This window comes from Macrosteles quadrilineatus, unplaced genomic scaffold (genome assembly GCF_028750875.1).
Source record: "Macrosteles quadrilineatus isolate MER2022 unplaced genomic scaffold, UCM_ALF_1.0 Scaffold_3__2_contigs__length_128488019, whole genome shotgun sequence".
NCBI classification, from domain to species: domain Eukaryota; kingdom Metazoa; phylum Arthropoda; class Insecta; order Hemiptera; family Cicadellidae; genus Macrosteles; species Macrosteles quadrilineatus.
Genome location: NW_026542596.1, coordinates 9,098,698 through 9,117,887, shown reverse-complemented (window position 1 = coordinate 9,117,887; position 19,190 = coordinate 9,098,698). Strand labels below are relative to the sequence as shown.

Here is a 19,190-nt window from a genome sequence, read left to right as displayed (position 1 = left end):
CATGTAATTTACGAATTGGTCTAATTATCAGGATAGTATTGCGGGTAGTCGTAGTACTCACTAGTTATCAGCGATCGTAACAGGCCTAAAGCAACGTAAACTTTATATTACCAAAATATAACTAAAATAACTTTATTGAACAATTTATTACATTTCCAAAGATTTGCTTGAAAAATTCCCTCCAGTTTCCTTGATCACCCGCGCTTTTCGACGCCCAAGCCGCTGACCCCGTCCCCAAGGTGCCGTTCCTCTAATTGTAACCTGACGCCGTGACGCCCCCGCCTCTACGTCACGTATAAGAGCAGCGCCGCGGCGCCGCCCTGTCTGTCAAGATGCGTCCCCACGTTGTGCTGCTGGCTGCTGGGCTCCTCTACTGCCTGCAGACTTTGTCCGCCGCCACCGTTATATCAGTACCTGACGAAGACGGTGAGTGCAGTAAACAAATACAATTTCCCCGTTGATTAGGATAGTTCAGAGCTGTGATTTGTAATGAATCATCATATAGTTAGGTGTTTGTCGAGATAAACTTTTTTTAATTTATTCTACCTACTCGGTATTGTTTTATGCTTGTTCCCACTGCGATGTTAACTAAAAATCTATCACTGTACTTTTCAACGCAAGGCCTAGAATGCTGTTGGGAAGTAACCATTTATTGGTACAATTGACAAAAGATGTTCAATGTTTACTTTTTCATTATTCCTGTATTTTCTTTCTTTTTTTAATGTAACATAGAGATGACTAAATTAATGTGATGATGATGATAGATGAAGAATGTAATTAACAATTAAGATTATATTATACTAAAGTGACTTTAGTGCCGCAGCTTTAGTGTTTCTATTATTTTGTCCCACGCCGTTGTGAAACATGGTGGAGGTTACTAGTGTTAAACAAAAACAGCATTTAACACATAGAACGAGACAAATGTTAAAAACTCAAACTTAACCAAAAGACTTCACACGTAGAAAACGGTATAATATTTTTCAAATTCATTAATGCATTATTTTGTACAGATGTAAAATTTAAGCAAACGATGTCAGTATTTTTTATTGCTAACGTCCAAAATAAGGAAGCAGTACTATTAATAAACTAAGAAACTAAAAAAAAATATATATATATATAAATAAAAACAGTTTAGTATGCATCAAATGACTAATTACGAGGATTTCCTTACTTCCATTCAAGGCGAAAGAATTAGGTTATTTCTAGGGAGCGGGGAAGATAGATTTTTGATTTCGAACGATTTTACTGTCTGCTTTGCATAGAATGTTTTTAGTAACAAATACGCCTAACATTCTAAACAGGTATCTTCCAGTATTACTGTACTTTTTTGTACAAATGACTATTAAAAGTTACTGTTTGCGTGTGTGTGCACAAGGTTGTATGTCAACTAAGAGTTATTGGTGACGGTATTTTATCCATCGGCCGCACAAGTGGTGTAATCTCATACGATATAGGCCCTACCTATATAGATATATAGACTCTGATTAAACCTGTATGACAGTACAACTCTCTAAATGCCGATATTTGTTGCCTTATTAATTTTAGTTACAATTACGCCAGTTATCTAAGTTATTTATTTATATTATATGTTTATTAACTTAGCTATCTTTGAAATCTTAGTTGGCTTTGAAGCTATTTACCTTATTAGTCAAATTATCATGTCAATATTGGAAATTTGTATAAGCATTATTATACAATTCATTTTTAAGCTATTAGTAGGATTTAGGATTTCAGTCAAATGTATACTGTATAGTTGCATAACTAGTGTTGGTTATCACAGGCACCAGCACTATTTATTTTAATATAGGCTATTAAATAAGATAACTTTTGATATATACTTTTTGTGTTTTAATCTTGGTATTTTGGTTACCATAGTCACTAAAATGTATTCATGCTTTATGAAACTTGATTTAGGAGTAGGATTTGTAAGTTATGTACGTTAGTCTTATGTTCAAACCAATATAATGAAAACTTGATTTATTTAAGGGTATAAGTTTTAAATACTAAATAAAATATTTAACTGTAATTTAGGGCTGCTACAATGCCAAGTCGTGTACCCCATCCGCTTTTGAAACATAGCCTTAAACTTTTTTGGGGATTTTGTTGTTTCAAAAAAAATATAAAATTAAGAAAAAATGAAATAATACTAATAACAAAATTTGTATACCAGTTCTTAAGTATCAATATTTTAACACGAATATCAAAAGCCACGCTTTCATGATACAGTAATGATTAAAATGTGTTTGTGCGTTGAAACCCTATTACAACTAAACTAAGAACAAAATGCACCAGAAAACTGGCCATATAATGTATGTTGAAGTACGAAAGTAACCATAATTTAGAAAGCCTTTAAAGAGGCCTATTATACGCAACGTAATGTCGATAACGACCAGGTCGTTATTTGACCCTTCTGCCGTTAATGGAGGTCAACATATCGACCGATAATATTCAAATGTCCGTCTTTGTTGTGAATATTAACGTTAAGAAATTTTGAAACCTAAAATAATAAATAAAATGTAAACTTCCAACACCAGGGGCTTAAAAAAATAAAAATGAATAATAATACTCAAGAAACGAAGTTTTTTAGTCAGCCATGTTCTTGTAACGTTAACTTTAGCTATGACAGTTTATAATGTACTCATATATGGGTAATATTTTCTATCCAGAAAAATGAATTAGTAAATAAATGAGCGGTTTAATAAGGACTGTGGAACTAGAGATCATTCACTGCTTAATCAAGTGGTGTTATATCCAACGTGTCAACAGAAAAAATTGAGTAGGTTTTATTCAAATCAAAAACCTTAAAAGCAAGATAGACTATTTGCTTTTAAAATGTAACTAGCTGTTACCCACGGGCTTCACCCCGTTTGACTTCATAAGTATTAATACAATTATTGATTGGTTAAGTTAAGCTAAAATAAACAAAACAGAATACATTAATACAAACAAATAAGTACAGCTGAGGTATTTTTAACATTAGGTATATGGAAAGTTCTCTTTAGAGTAGAATTACGACCTTAAAGGGCAATTTATGAAATAATGGATAGTTTTGCGCAAGGTTTCTCGTCATGATGAACATTTTAAGTAAATGGTTTATGGGGGTGTGACTTATATTTTTCTCAAAAGTTCATGGGTACGTTTTGCTTTATATATAGATAACCGATTTATTTGATGACCTATACATATGAGTGAATATATAGAGAGAAATTTAAACGATAATTATTTTTGTACTTTATACAGGGTGAGTTTTAAATGAGTACCCCCCTACTTTTTTCTACATTTCTTAAGATATCAACTCCGGACCACGTCAGATCATTGTAGAGTAGTTAGTACTTCATTTTGACTGGGTATACATTTTTGGCCACCATCTTGGATCCGCCATATTGGATACAAAGTTTTTTTTTTCAAATGTAAAGGTAGGGTTGTGATCCATCGATTTAAACTAGATTTTTATGCTGAATACGATGCTGCAATTCGTTTAAAAAAATCATGATCCATTCTAAAGTTATGAGAACTTTTTATAACATTATTTTTAGCCCATTTTAACATTGTGCATTTAGAAACTAAGAACATAATCGCAAAATAGTGCTAGATAAAGATTTATGTATATTATGTGGTGTATACTTATCTTTATCTAGCACTATTTGCGATTATGTTCTTAGTTTCTAAATGCACAATGTTAAAATCGGCTAAAAATAATGTTATTAAAAGTTCTCATAACTTTAGAATGAATCAAGATTTTTAAAAACGAATTGCAGCATCGTATTCAGCATAAAAATCTAGTTTAAAACGATGGGTCACAACCCTACCTTTACATTCGAAAAAAAAAAACTTTGTATCCAATATGGCGGGTCCAAGATGGCGGCCAAAAATGTATACCCAGTCAAAATGAAGTACTTACTACTCTACAATGTTCTGACGTGATCCGGAGTTGATATCTTAAGAAATGTAGAAAAAAGTAGGGGGGGAACTCATTTAAAACTCACCCTGTATATTGAACTTTTATGTTTAAATAAAGTTTTTATATAATATATAAATAATGCGACCTAACATAATTACCTAATATATAATGATTATGCTACCTAACATTATAACGAAATGAATGATTTCGTTGTCGAGATATAATGTATACATTTAACAAACTGTACTTAAAAATAAACACCAGGAGAATTTTATTTAACGTCTCTTGAATCCTGAGTTAAAAACTCTTTAGAGACTCGAGTAAAACACTGAGTGAGTTGAAAATGACATAAATTTCAAAATAATAAAGAACGCACGAATTGAATTACACCCGTCCATTTGTAACGTGGCTGCGGTGAAATGAATCGTCCAATCAGCGAGCAGTATTTATTTTCGGTTCCACAATTAGAGTCAACGTTGATTATTCAACAAGTCCCTGTCAGTTACTGTCATATTTGTTTATAACTGTTATTTCCATCGAACAGGAATCACTGGGAACGTTGTAAGGAATAACTGTGGGGGTGAATATGGTATTTTATTGTAGACTGTGGCCATACTATACAGACTGTCCCAAAAGTCCCGGACCGGTTTAATATTTTCTAAACGACAACAGATAAATCAATAAGATTTTGAACATCAACACCATACTTAAAAATCTACTTTTTTAAGGGACTATCAATTTTCTGTTATATCATGGGGACGTCCCGCAAGGAGTCAGAAGGAAATCTTAAACAGAAGCATAGGTTGACATGCACATCAAATTAAAGACCTTTACTAGTAGATTACAATGCCGTAAATTCAAGCTCAAAAGAACGCCTGAGTAAAAAATGGCAGCCGTTCAAAGATTTCTTGAAACTGCCATTTTGAATCTTTGAACGACTGTCATTTCTTACTCAGGCGTTCTTTTGAGTTTGAATTTACGGCATTGTAATCTAGTAGTAAAGACCTTTAATTTGATGTGCATATCGACCTATGCTTATGTTAAAAATTTTTTCCCGATTCCTAGGGCTGTGCCCCCAAATGCAAATTACATGAATCTTTGAACCACTGTCATTCTTGACTTGGTTGTCCGTTTGAGTTCAAATTTGCGGCATTATATTCTGCTAGTAAAGACCTTTAATTTTATGTACATGTCAACCTATGCTTCTATTTAAGATTTCCTTCTGACTCCTTGCGGGACGTCCCCATGATGTGACAGAAAATTGATATTTCCTTAAAAAAGTAGATTTTTAGGTGTGGTGGTGATGTACCAAATCTTATTGATTTATCTGTTGTCGTTTTGAAAATATTAAACCGGTCCGGGACTTTTGGGACAGTCTGTATAAATAAATCGGTGAAATCTGTGGAAAACCATAACATGTGTATTTCAACTCTATCACAGACAACTTTAACGTTGGCCTCGGAAGAGGATGTTCTTGCAAAAGATACAGTTGATAGATTGTTAATATACTTATTTCAAATTTCAAAGCATCAATGAATGCCAACACATAGATTGCGCCGGTTTAAGCAGTATTTCTCAAACTGGAACATACAGCTTAATTATTGAGCTTCTTTAGCAAAACTACTTTATTTACTTTATTCTACACTAATCCCAAGTATGTACTCAGCTTTAAAAACAATACTGAGAAAACTACCTAACTATTGATAAAGTTGTTTGTAATGATCGGACAAAATAGGTATTCATTTGATTTTGGGCGATATTACTTAAAATCTGTTGTTTTTCAGATGATGTAAATACCGATGTCGACAGCGATGCAGAAATCAGGCTTTTCTACGGAGGAGTAGCGAAGTGAGTATTCGAATACAATATTAGTTTTTAAATTGAAACCAAACAACAAATCAAAGCGCGTTTTCGCTATGCCTCAGTGAAAACAACTGTCTCCAATACAGTACATGCATTACTAGGCAAAAGTAATGAATTTTGTCTTTAAGGTACAAAAGAATAAACTGGAGAAGACATTATTATTTAAATATAAACTTTGTCCACTGACTTACAGTAGGTAACGTAGAAAACACTAGCAGTCCCGATTAGACTAAAGAATATATACCATTGCATCGTTATGAAATTGTATTTGTCTTTTGCATTTTGGTATACCAAATAATTTGTTAACAGTAAATCCATTTAATTAATATTAAGACTAGTCAAACTATATATACTAACTAATGTATACTATAGTATAGTATGAACTATAGTATGATCATAGTTTTTAATACTGTAAATAAAGTATTTTATTATTAAAGTAATACATGTCTCATCTGAGGTTCTTCAAAGGCAAACAATACACACAATTGTTGAACTGCTGTTTGGTAAAAATAGTAAGAAGAAAGCAATTACAAGATGTAACTGAGTAAGGTATTTCATATTCAATACAAAAACATCACCGATATCTCAAACTGTGTATTAGCCTGAACAATAATGGAGAGTGACGAAAAAATAATATTAATCATTACTGGACCCTATATTGTCTTTTCGGCCCTTCACTCAATTTTCGACCTCAACTAACCTTTAGTCGTTAAACTTGAGCTCGTGTCAATAAGACCTTATATACTTTCTATAACGTTTAAACATCTTGTCAGTATAAAAATAACAAAACGGTAGTGCTTTCAGTTAGTTTAAGTTTCACTATTCTTGGATTCTATACTAAATTAGTCAGAAAAAACTTAGTGTTGTTCTATATACTATGATCGTAATATTTAATAGTTTAGTACTCCACAATAATGTTTTGCTAGAACTATTTCAATATATTAGTCTTGTGGCCAACAATTGGTAAACATATATTTCGTCATAAAGTTTGAAAACTAGAATAAACTAGCTTTTGGTATACTTAAAGAAAATTGACTTAAAGTAAAGTTGTGTATTACACTTTACCATCTAAATTTTGGTAAGTGACTTTATACACGATATATAGTTACTGTAGCTCTTTGAAAAGAAAGCGGTTCTAACATTGTTTTACTGTGGATAAAAATTCCTTTTGTAACTTATATTACTAGACTGATAAACTTTGAAGTGGTTTTAAATACATCAGTGTTGCGGTCTTTAATGAAAAAAGAAAGCTCGGATCGAAACGCCATTATATTATTCGTACAAACCAAAGGCGAGAACAGGGAGTGTCAGTGAATTTAAAAAAAGTTTCTTAACGAGCAATCCTAATTAAATGATATGTTACAAAGGTTCTAGTTTGAATTAAGTAGTTGTAGATATTGAGGGGTTTGATTGTCTCTTATGAGTAAACAATATCTGTAGCTACTTATGATCTTGAAGTGGACCGTGAACATACACCTCGTGTTCTAGGAATTACATCACGTGGTCTAGTAGTTACATCTCGTGGTCTAGTAGTTGCATCTCGTGGTCTAGTAGTTATATCTTGTGGTCTAGTGTAGTTACATCTTGTAGTCTAGTAGTTCCATCCACCAATAGCATTTACAGTGGTTACAGCGGTTACAGGAGAAGTCGGTTGATTGATCACGTAGCATTTTATTTTCAATATTTTATTTTAGCTATTTTTTGTTACCTTCAAAAACAATTTTACTACATTTCCTTAGATTAAAATATTTATTTAAGCAAGTTATACATTTTAGAAAACTATTTATTTGAGTAAAACTATGAAATTAAATTAAATTCAAATAAAAACCAAATTTAACTTGAAAGTCTAAAACAAGAATATTCTATGAAAATCACTGTACAGGTTGAAGCAAGGTAATGTGATCTTATTGGCTGGAATGTTCCAGAACTTGTGAATTTTAGCCAATCAGAGAACAGTCCACAGTCAGCATGATTTTTCCAGGTTCCATCCTCATTCTCTGTCTGTCTTGTGAATCAGTAGTTTGCTTTTGATGCATGTGACTATTATAAAATTTGTTGTAATTTTAAAATCCCCCTTTTGGGTAAGTAAGTTTCAAATAAATATATTAATTTGCCTTGCTAAACCTAATTTTTGTAAATAGTCCATATTTATCATTTTATAACCAATTTGTTTGATTTTTTTAGTATAGGTAACTTACCTTTTTATCTTGATATAATTTGCTCTTTAAAGAAATGCATTTAAAGTAGAATATTAATGAGTTTTGGTTCTTTTTTAGGGTTGACGTATGGGACAATTTTGACTGTTTTTAAGTAAAATTATTGAAACAACCCCTTTCCAAGTAAAATATATAATGTTGAAGAAGAGTTATTTTATTTAATAAATTTCAAAGCATGAATATTATTTTACTTATTACCTCCATAAATATATTTTACTAACTTTATACAAATCCAAATTATGTGTAAGGTTACCGGTACTGGGAAGAAATAATTTAGTAACCCTACAATCAGTGGTTTAGTAATCCAGATTTAACTTAATCAGAAGGCTAAGTTTTTGGTAGTTGAAAACTGGATTTAGCTGACCTTAATCATTGGGCTTAATAAATGTTACTGACTAACGAAGCACCTGTAAAAGTAACAAAACTACATCTCTTTCATGCAACCCACATCCTACGTCCGCCTTCGCTTTAAAATTGCGCCTATAGTGTCAGCATCGCATTAATCTAATCTGGAAAATAACATAGACCATTACGAAATAATACTCCTGTACTAATAACACATTCCCTCTACCAGAACATTCCCTCCACTATAAACCACACGATTGTTTAAATTATTAACATTTATAACACGACTTACCATTTGTTATTTAACCAAGTTTCAAAATAACCTACACACAGACAGAGGGGATTCTAAACCTAGAATTTTCACACAAAAAAGAGGTATTCTGACCGCTTTCTATAATAAAATTCATCAACGGTTTCTTAATTTCTATGCTATTCCACTGACGTAGATAATACAAATATGTTATTTTTTCAGGAGAGGATGCGTTTCCAGAGGGGGTAACTGTGACCACAGTCCCAATGATTGCTGCCCATCAACCTCCTGCCGTTGTAATCTCTGGGGCGCCAACTGCAGGTGTCAAAGGAAAGGAGTGTTCCAAAATTGGGGCTAGTACTCTCCTTAGCTGCTTCTCTGGCAACTTCACACAAATGTGACAAAAACGTACAAAAACACCGTTTGTTTCGTGGCATTTATGTTGTATTGTGGTTGTATAGTTTGAAATAAATGTTTAATTAAATTGTGTGATTTTTATTTTAGTTCGAAAATTTTCAAGGTGTTTTTTACGTTTTTATATCAAACGTATTTCATATTACGTGTGTTTAAGGTGAGTATCAGTTAAATATTATGGTGTATAGCTTGGATAAATAAATTATAACTTTTGTCTAACCCTCAAATGCGAATTTATAGCTTTTCCGTTGAAAACTATAAACACACACACTACACTACACACTATCTATGATAACACGTATCTATGAATTGGTGGCAAATAAAAATAAATATAAAACAAATATAATACCCCTGCCGCAACAAACCTGCAGACTAAGCGAATTTCCGTTTGCCTGATTGGATTTACACTAAAATGTCTCCTTAAAAATATCACATTTATTCCATATTTAAATAACACTAGTTTAACGATTACCAAATTTCATCAAAATTGGATGATTTTTGCTCGAGTTATTGCGCTAGCGGACACACACACATATATATATATATATATATATTTAGGGAAATTTGCTAAAATAATGAATTTAAATAAAACACTTTAATTACCAGGTAAAAAATATTTTGCTGCAGTTAGTATTAACTACCCTCGGTGCGAGTGTAGGTTCGGATGGTCCGGTAGTGTGCTTCGAGCTGAAGACAGGCTCGAATCCTGTAAAACACCAACTGCTTTTGGCATTGTGATATTGCCGTAACAAGTTGGTTTGGAGCCCAGCTTATGCTTAAACAAAGATAAATAAAAAATAAGTCTCCTATGAGAAGCTCTATCTAGAATTACTCTTTACTCTCATTACAAAAATGCGGCAGTACGTTTCAAAATTTGCATACCTTCTGCTAGTTACTCCAAAATAAAATATCCCAACCATTACTAACATTTTCCAATTTAATTCCGTCAAGTCAACAAGACTAGGCAGTAAGCCGTCAATTAGTTAATGTGTGTCCGCGGTTGGATTGTACTAGTAACATGTTACAAGCCCGTGGGCCGTGGGGGGGGGGGGGTGATGGGGGGGGGGGGCTAGGGTGTGCGTGGGTGCGAGCTAGGGGGGTGCGCACCACAGTAGAAGCCCTCACACTTGCCCGAGCCCCCAAGATGCGCACTTCGTTGGGTTTACTTCTAGTTGCTCTGCTGCTTCTAGCCCTTTCCTTAGCCCAAGCCGAACCCGCACCCTCATATTTTGATGACGGTTAGTACTTTCAAACATCCATCCACTCAATTTGTATCCATTTAAAAGCTGTCAGTGCAGTTTAATTGTTTTAAAACTTTTTTTCGATATTGCAAACAATGTGTTAGTTGTTACCAACAATGTGTTATGTTATTTTGAATGTTCACATCGACAAAGACCGTTAGAAATAGAGAAAATAGGCTTTCATTCACCATCAGCAAAAGGGGGGATTGTCATATGGAACGCTGTTTTGAGCTGCGATAGTTTTGTTGTGACATTATTTTTTTTAGAAATGCTTTGGGACCTCTGTGTTTCACCACTTTCATTCTAGGCAGCTCAATATAACTGAAAAACATAATTTATAACACCCTAAAAACTAAATGTTTCAATCACACATCAAATTATGGTAACCTATTACTTTTAACCAAACACTTAAAGCGGTAAAAAGTAATTTATAAACACTAAAAGTTATTTTCTTAGAACAATATTTTCAAGATAATATTACATAAGATCAATTACATTCTCTCTTGAGGACAAAAACTATAAGTTATGTATTTTACACATTTTTATCCATGTTTTATCTTAACCTTGTACTATATTGAGGATATTTCAATTTTCTATACAGCATAATTATATCATTATGAAACGTTTCTTCCCGTAGGTTTGCAATTTTAACCCAAATATCTGAAGGTTTCCCAAACGAATATTGCAATTTGTTTTGTAATTGATTAGAATTTATAAAAGATAAATCAATGATTGAAATCATTGGCAATAACCTCTAAGCCAACGGTAAGTGACCAATACCAACAATAAATTCTAAACAAAAATTTAAATAATGTTCCTGACCAGGTAAAATTCCATAAACAATTAAAATTAAGGTTTATTTATTGCCAATGTTTTCATAATTAATATTATAAATAATAACCAATGATAAGAGGTAGCATGTCATAAGGGTTTTTACAGACATGTAAAAATAAGAATGTCAAAAACGGAACATAGAAATGGATACTCTTTTAGTTCAGCGACTTACATGTAGAATTTATGTGACACCTTTGATATAATATTCATAAAGTTTTCTATTTCGCGTAAAAGAGGGAACAAGCTGACAACTTTCTTATAGTCTTACATCATATAAAATATTTGTTCACTGTTCATGCTTCCTTGCTTGTTATAAGCTTGTAAAGCCACGAGTACTCTATTTCAATATTCTTTGATGGCAGCAAATTCATTTAAAAAACACTAATATATATATATTAAAACAAATTATAAAATATTATATAACATACATTTTGCTACATATACGTAACGTAAATACATTTCCCTAATGATAATGTATTGTGAAATGTATTTCTTTGTTATCAAATATATATTTTTTAAATTAATGTGTTCTTATTAAAATTGTACTTTCAAACAACTTGAACTCGTTAATAATTTAAAGAGCATTCCAAAGGGAAAACAGTAGTCACATATATTATAAAACAAGAAATTACCCTAACACCTGCATTACTGAAAAAAATTAAAATAAATACTAGACACATTTCTATTTCTACTTCCAATATTTTTAGATTTTACCTAGTTCCCCTAGTTAGTGAAGGTTGGTAGCTTATCAAAATTTAGGTTTCACTAAATGTTGTAATGAAAGGATTTTTTTATTTGGTTTACACAAGAGACTAAAAATAAGTGTGAACTTAAACATTTTTGAGATATTAATAATCCAATAAGATATTAGAAACGATGCGGATGTCAATCTGATTAATGATAGGGGTTTTTTACTTACTTAATTATAAGACTTATTTAGGACTTACTTCATTATATACAGCAAAACAAAAATGCTAAAACTTAAGGCTACATTTGGTAATAAAAGAACTAATTGTCCTTAACTGATATCTACAGGGTGTCCCAGAACTCTCTACCAATATTTTAGGGCATTGATCCTGGGTAAGAAACATACCTAAATATCATATTTAAATTGTCCGGAAGTCCTTAGTTACTCACACAGCCGCCATTTTGTTTTTTCAGTTATTATTTTTTTTCTAAAGAATGGTTAAACATACGAAATAGAAACTTTGCACAAACATTTATGACAACTAGACAAAGCTACCAAAAAATTATCAAAATTTTTTAAATTCATAAAACAAAATGGCGGCCGGCTAAAATTTTTTGTAAAATCAATGGTTTTTGAGTTATTTAATAAAGAAAATTTTAAATGGCCGCCATTTTGTTTTATGAATTTGAAAAATCTTCAAAGTTTTTTTGCAGCTTTGTCTAGTTGTCATAAATGTTTGTGCAAAGTTTCCATTATGTATGTTTAACCATACTTTAGAAAAAAATTAATAACTGAAAAAAACAAAATGGTGGCTGTGTGAGTAACTAAGGACTTCCGGACAATTTAAATATGATATTTAGGTATGTTTCTTACCCAGGATCAATGCCCGAAAATATTGGTAGAGAGTTCCGGGACACCCTGTATAATGAATAATCCAACAACCTCTTATTTCACTGAATGTAATTTCGTAGAACATTAAAATTTAATACATATATAAAATAATTGAAAAGACAGTTTTTAAAGAAAAAGGCTGTAAGACTCTATGAATATCGATCTTATTGGATTGAATTCTGAGAGAAAAATGTAAACTTAATTTGTTGAAGCAATACGTAAATATGTTTTCGAATAAATGTCTGTTGACTACATTACTATATTATATTTAATTTACTTTGGTGCTACAAAGCTTTTAGGCTTAGCAGTAGTGACAGAATGATTAATAAACGTTTTTTGAACCATTTTTGTAGTCACTTTTGTTTGTATGTTTTAAGATATTTAGTGTAAAATCCACTCTTGCTTAGAAGTTTTTAATCAAAAACATATATTTGTCTACTTTTCTACTAATACTATGAATTTTTAGAGAAAAGCTTAGAACATGAAGTGGTTGAAATATATAGCTACAAAATAAAAATATTCCTATAATGTGGCATGACAGTCTAGAGAATCATAACTTATTGTGGCATATGTGAGGTTTTCTTAGTTTTAATTTTGTATATTTTATAAGTAAAACAACATATTCAGACGTGTTGATGAGATTGTAATAAAAATATTAGAACGAGACTGATATATAGAAGCGTCGGTCCGATTTAAATCTTGCCAAAAAAATCCCCCCAATAGGGGGGGAGAAACAAATTCATAAACACAAGAAGCGTCTCTGTATTTCAGGGTTTTTAGTCATGGAATGTCAATTTCCCAATAATAATGGGATTTTTTAAGCTTTTATAATAATACGTTCACAAAAGATATCGATATTAAGGATATGATGTATTAACCATCCAGAGTTGTGAAACGGATATTATAATTTTACCTAATGATTTTCAGGCATGAATAGCTCTTAATAAACATAACCAAGAAACTGTGTATTTAAAGTTGATTAAAATGAGTGTGCAAAGTGGAATTGTAGGTTCAAGCTGTGGGAGGAGATATACATAATACGAAGGCTAATCTTGCGGTCGTGTTACTCATTTTGACGATGATCACGTGAAACCCTTCCTGGTTAGTAAACCACATTTACCTTTCAAAATAAACGCATTTAGATTCGAAAAAGATCATACAGGACATCTAAGCCCGTTTTCTTAGTAAAAAATACATAAATGTATGCATCAGTCTCTGGCCGTTTTAAATTTACGGTTCTATTTCTTCAAAAGAAATATTTAATATTTAATAACTTATATTTTCATAGAGTTAATGGCTATAAAAAGTTGAAATTTGATGAGAAATCAATTTGTGATTAAAAGCTGATTTTGAAGAGCTAAGAACAATCCTATGATTGACTGTAGTACTTGGGTTTAATTCTATCATACGGTAAATGTTTTTCATTGTTTTACTATCATATTCCACCAGCATACATATTTACAGTTTTCTCAGAAAATTTCGCTCTTTTTTGCCTGATTTGTAAACGTTTCAGTGTAAATATAGTAGAATTCGTGTACTTAAAATCAAAATGACTAACTACTGACTAATATACTGTGTAGTTAGATATTTATTAAGTCAATGTTTGAAGTATAAAGAAGATTTTCCTTTTTTTAAGTTCTTTACGAACTTAAAAAAAAAGAGTTAGAACTCCTGTGTTGATGTCAAAGATAAACCTAATTAAGCTGTAGAAACTTCCATTTAACCTGAACTTATAACTTTGTTGAATGCTTTAAACTGGTATCTTACGATATAATAATTATGTTTTATTAAAGTAAATAAGAACCTTTACTTTATTTAACAAAAACCCACATAATGTTTCTACGTCGTTGATATAGGTAATATTAAATACTAGCGACTGATGCGATGACCATCTTGATTCTTTGGCAACGTACCATTCATTATTTTACGTATTTTTTTTTTTAACCCAACCCCTTCCCTAATGTACAGCAAAAATGCAAACGTCTAAATAAGCTACAGTTGAAAACTATGTTTTGTACATCATACAGTAAATCTCATCTAGTTTTATGTAATTTAAAGTCATTTAGGTGCTTTACATAATTTAAAGTAATCTTGCGGGTTTTAGAAAAATGCAATCAAACGAAAGGAAATTCTGGCCTATCCTTACCAAAAGCTACACAATAAACCCACAAGTTAAGTTGCACTGTAAAATAGCATACTACCACAGATATATACTTAAGTTTAAGTAAATAATATCTACCCTTGGAGAGTTTCTGCGTATACAGTACTTTGCAAATACATTTCTCTTGATATGTTGTATGTGGTGTGTTTGCAGTGTGCTGTATTCTAAACAGGTCTTAAAAGAAATCACCGACTCTATATTTTCCTTAATCAACTAACATTTTCTCAAAAGGCCTTGCTCAATACCAGGTGAAATGTAGTGCCGCAAATACTTTATAGACAGGAAGATATTTCTTTAAAATTTTAGAACATTAGTTTTGTAATTTTGGCATTTTATTTACTAAAATAAGCAACGGTTTTTCAATAATACTGTAATAATACGTAAAACTTTAAACACCTTTTTTAGTCTATGGATCACTCCTAAATAAACGAATGAATAATTTAATTATAATATTGTCAATTAATTATTGATCTTCCACTGATTTTGTACCTAAAGATTCATTATCGAGCCGAACAGGAAAAGTTTAAAAATCTCCAGGAATAAACAGGTGGTTTCTAGCCCAACAGAGTTCAAAGGTTACTACCGATTCAAAATGATCCTTCCGAGCGTTTGGTCGTATCCTTATAACAAAGATAAGGAACATAAATATCATAAAGAAAACTTTCTATGGAATCAATAGTGAACTGAGATCAAGAGATCACAGTTGATAAGGAGACAATACCCTATTGACCAGATCACAGGCATGACTCCTGTTAATAACTGCCAACTCATTTTATATTGGATTTCTTTTACCGTGTTGAAAAGATTTGCAGTAAAAATGAAACTTTAACGAAGAGTGATTAGGAATTTTCCAGCGATATTCTAAAAAAAAATGAAGGTTTACGTCCATAATCATGACGTAAAAATCAAAAACAAAACGCACAAATTTTAATATAAAAATAAATAATTATTAGTCGGGACTATGTAAGTTTGCAGTTGGTGGCAGCCAATCACAAGACAAGGCTAGTGCGACGTTGCCACATCGCACATTAACAACACTAATTAAATTATACTAAGCAATATTTTCAAATCAGCTGGTATTATTAGATTTGGCAACACCGCACGGTTCTCATTGGTTCATTCAAAACAATATGGTAAATAGGCTCCTCCCTCAACTGCAAACTTACGTGAAATTGTAATACGCTACTGGACTATTGAAATAAACGAAAAAAGAAGGACAAACAAATATTTGTACGTTTCCTGTTGCATAGCCGTAGTGACCTTGACCTTAGAAGATAATTGAGAAAGTCCTAACGATCTTGAGTCCCTAGATCCCAGTGACTTGGAGTTCACAATAACATCTACAGATAATATCACCTCAGTAACCATAAACTTGCTCCTTTATCTTCCGTGCGTTCCCAAATACGTGAACATTGTATTGTATGAACCTTATTTGTATCTCGAATATTTACAAAATAAGATTAAAAACTTTAAAGGTTGCTTTTTGATGTTTTAAATACTTGAAGATGAAACTACTAAATACATAACATATTGATTAACATAGTAAGTACACTTAGTTTTCCTACGTAATGCTACTCCTTTAATCCAATGGTAATGGGGAGCGAGCTGGCGTAGTGGTTAGAGCGTGGGACTTCAGTCCCTGAGGTCCCGGGTTCGATCCCCGCCAAGTCCACCAATGGATTTTATCTATGTGATAATGCCGCAACCCCTAGGTCTAGCCTGAAGCAATGTGAAAAACAATTCCAGGCTCGTGCCTAGCGTCCTAGGAAAAAAAAGCCAATGGTAATGCATATAAATAAGTTAATCGAGGATTTATTTCAAAAATAATTCAATCTTAATCTAAAAAAATATTCGTGAGCAACTTTAACAAACCAAGCGTGATAAATGCAGATCATATCAACCGTAGTAATTGCAAATGTTGGATTAATATGTTACTCAAAAAATATAACTATAAAAACATTATAGGGATTCAAATGTCTGAAATATTTTGTCTCTATCCTAGAAGAATAGTGTTAATATATAAGAGATTGACATGTTCATGTAATATACCACTTACGCCCTTCAGGCATCTTAGGTTTTTAAAACAGAATTTACTTGGAAAGAAAGGATTCTGCCCCAAATTCTTTTCTGTAGTTAAATAAGTAAAATAATTTAAAAATGCATATATTAATTACATAACTCCTTCCTTCTCATAAAATTCCATAAAATAATATTGAATGTAATTTTGATGATCAGAAAATAATTTGAAAACATTACCTTACCAAAAAGTCTAAATATTTAATTAATAGTTTAGATTGATTGATTATTTTCCTGACATATATAGTTATGTAAACGTACAAGGCAAGTTAGAAGGGATACATTTATGGTGAAATTTTATTTTGAATTATTGAGCGGAGCGAGCGAAGCTCTTATACTACACTCCTGCTTTTTTATTACAAATACTTCTCCTGAACGGCTGAAGCGATCTTCACGAAATTTAACACAGTCATAGTAACCAACCATGGAAAGGTATAAATCTGAAATGGTACAAATCGGACCATAGGAATTTTCCCTACATGAATGCAAACTTTTCGAAATTTAACATGGGCCTTATGGGTTAATTGGTTGCCATGACATTATTTGCGAGTCAACACTAAAAAGTAAACAAGAGCCTCGACATATGTTAGTAAACAAATCTAACACATTGTAAATACAGTACAAAGGAAAAAGTCGGATAAATACTAAAGTGCATATTAGTCTATTGCATGTAATACGAAATTTATTAACAATCAGTTCTATATTGAGTGATTATATTCATGCCGTTTTTATTTAATTTTATAATCGTTCTGTTCTTTTTAACAACAATGAATAGTCAACTAATTAGGCCTAAGCCTATGTTGTGTGGAGAAGGAGAATATAAAACGAGGTTATTAAAAACACTACAACATATAATTATGTAATAACAAATATCACACCGCCCTTGATTTGAAAGTAAATTTATAAAAAATGTAATGTAGCTAAAAATACAAAATCATTTTGCGAAATGAAATCACAACCACTTGGTTTACCGGTAAGATTTAAAACTAAATGGTGTAACTTAGACAATAAAATCCCAAAGGATTAACTAATATTGCCGTGTGCACTTCGACAAAAATTAATCACCAATTGAATTAGGCCTACTTTGCTCCTCTGTCAAATTCATGACAAGATATTTAACATCGTCGTTTAACCAAAATAGGCCAACCGGTAGACCTATTTTCTACCACCTCCGCTTTACCCTGCGATACTAATTAACAAAATAGTTTTTAAACATTGCCATATAGTAGTCTAAATTTAAGTTGAAAAATATATAGGTACCAGATACTAGGAAAAATAAGGTTTAGGGTTAAGCAAACTGCTTATTTTGATGTTTTATTACAAATGTAATGTAACGTAAACCAATTCCTAAAGTTTTCACTTATTATTTTTAGTCTACTTCATAGTCGTATTGATAGGCCTACATTTTATTGCACAAAAGGGAAATTTTGAAAGTGGTCGACGATATATTTCTTACTTTTAACTGCTAAAATAAAACTAGACCTAAGTTATAGGCCTATACTTAAACGAATTGATAATTTAAATAATCGATTAGCCTATATCAATTATTTGCTGTTAGGAAATGATTACAAACATAAAGTTATTGTATTTATAAAAAATGCATTCTAATCCCCAAATTAAATTATAAATGGTTCAGATAAAAAAAAACTAATTAGTGAAGTTAAGGGAAAATTATATTCTAACAAAATCGGAAGCAAAAAGTTATCACCGCCGACGAGTTTCGAACCCGGGATCTCACGATCGTCAGTCGGGTATTTTAACCACTACACCACCAACGCTGTTTAATCAACGGTGTCGACAGGACATTTCTGTTCCGCAATCCCAGTAACTGGCGCGGCAACCAACAATGCTTTTAAACATGTGTTAAAACTATTTCCACGATCCCCGTGGCTAACCCCAACCCCTCACAACAATGTTAACAGTTAAATTGAGGTACAGTAATTGAATTGGTGAGTTTGATTTTGTTTTAATACCAAGAAGACATTGAAGAAAAATAGAGGAAAGGAAATTCTACATACAAGAGGTAATAATAATATAATAATAATCGTTATTACCTTTTATAATACAGGTCTCACATAGGCCTACCATGATTCATTTGCAGTATAGAAATTATATATATATGTAACTTAATGCAATTTAGTGTACAATGATACAGCATAAATAACAGCATAGGTATTAACTTAATATCTATATTTTTGGCAAAGCCTATTGGTATATTGCTGAAACTGAATTCTGGTTTATACCACTTAATAGAAATTATATATATATGTAACTTAATGCAAGTTAGTGTACAATGATACAGCATACAAA

At 31.8% G+C, this 19,190-nt stretch overlaps 2 protein-coding genes across 3 annotated transcripts in view; both read left to right on the top strand.

Annotated features, from left to right (window-relative positions):
- Window positions 1-332: 332 nt before the first annotated feature.
- LOC128988334 (putative neurotoxin) lies at window positions 333-9,059 on the top strand. Its single transcript, XM_054409526.1, has 3 exons — window positions 333-426; window positions 5,686-5,749; window positions 8,798-9,059. Exons 1-3 carry the CDS (start codon window positions 333-335, stop codon window positions 8,931-8,933), a joined length of 294 nt encoding a protein of 97 aa, XP_054265501.1. The 3' UTR covers window positions 8,934-9,059.
- Window positions 9,060-10,115: 1,056 nt separating this feature from the next.
- The window catches only part of LOC128990772 (toxin Tbo-IT2-like), a 43,599-nt gene continuing 34,524 nt past the window's right edge, over window positions 10,116-19,190 (top strand). For both annotated transcript variants that reach the window (XM_054413345.1, XM_054413344.1), the window contains exon 1: window positions 10,116-10,227. In XM_054413345.1, the coding sequence (XP_054269320.1) occupies window positions 10,134-10,227 (94 nt within the window). In that variant the 5' untranslated portion in view covers window positions 10,116-10,133. The remainder of the gene's footprint in view (window positions 10,228-19,190) is intronic.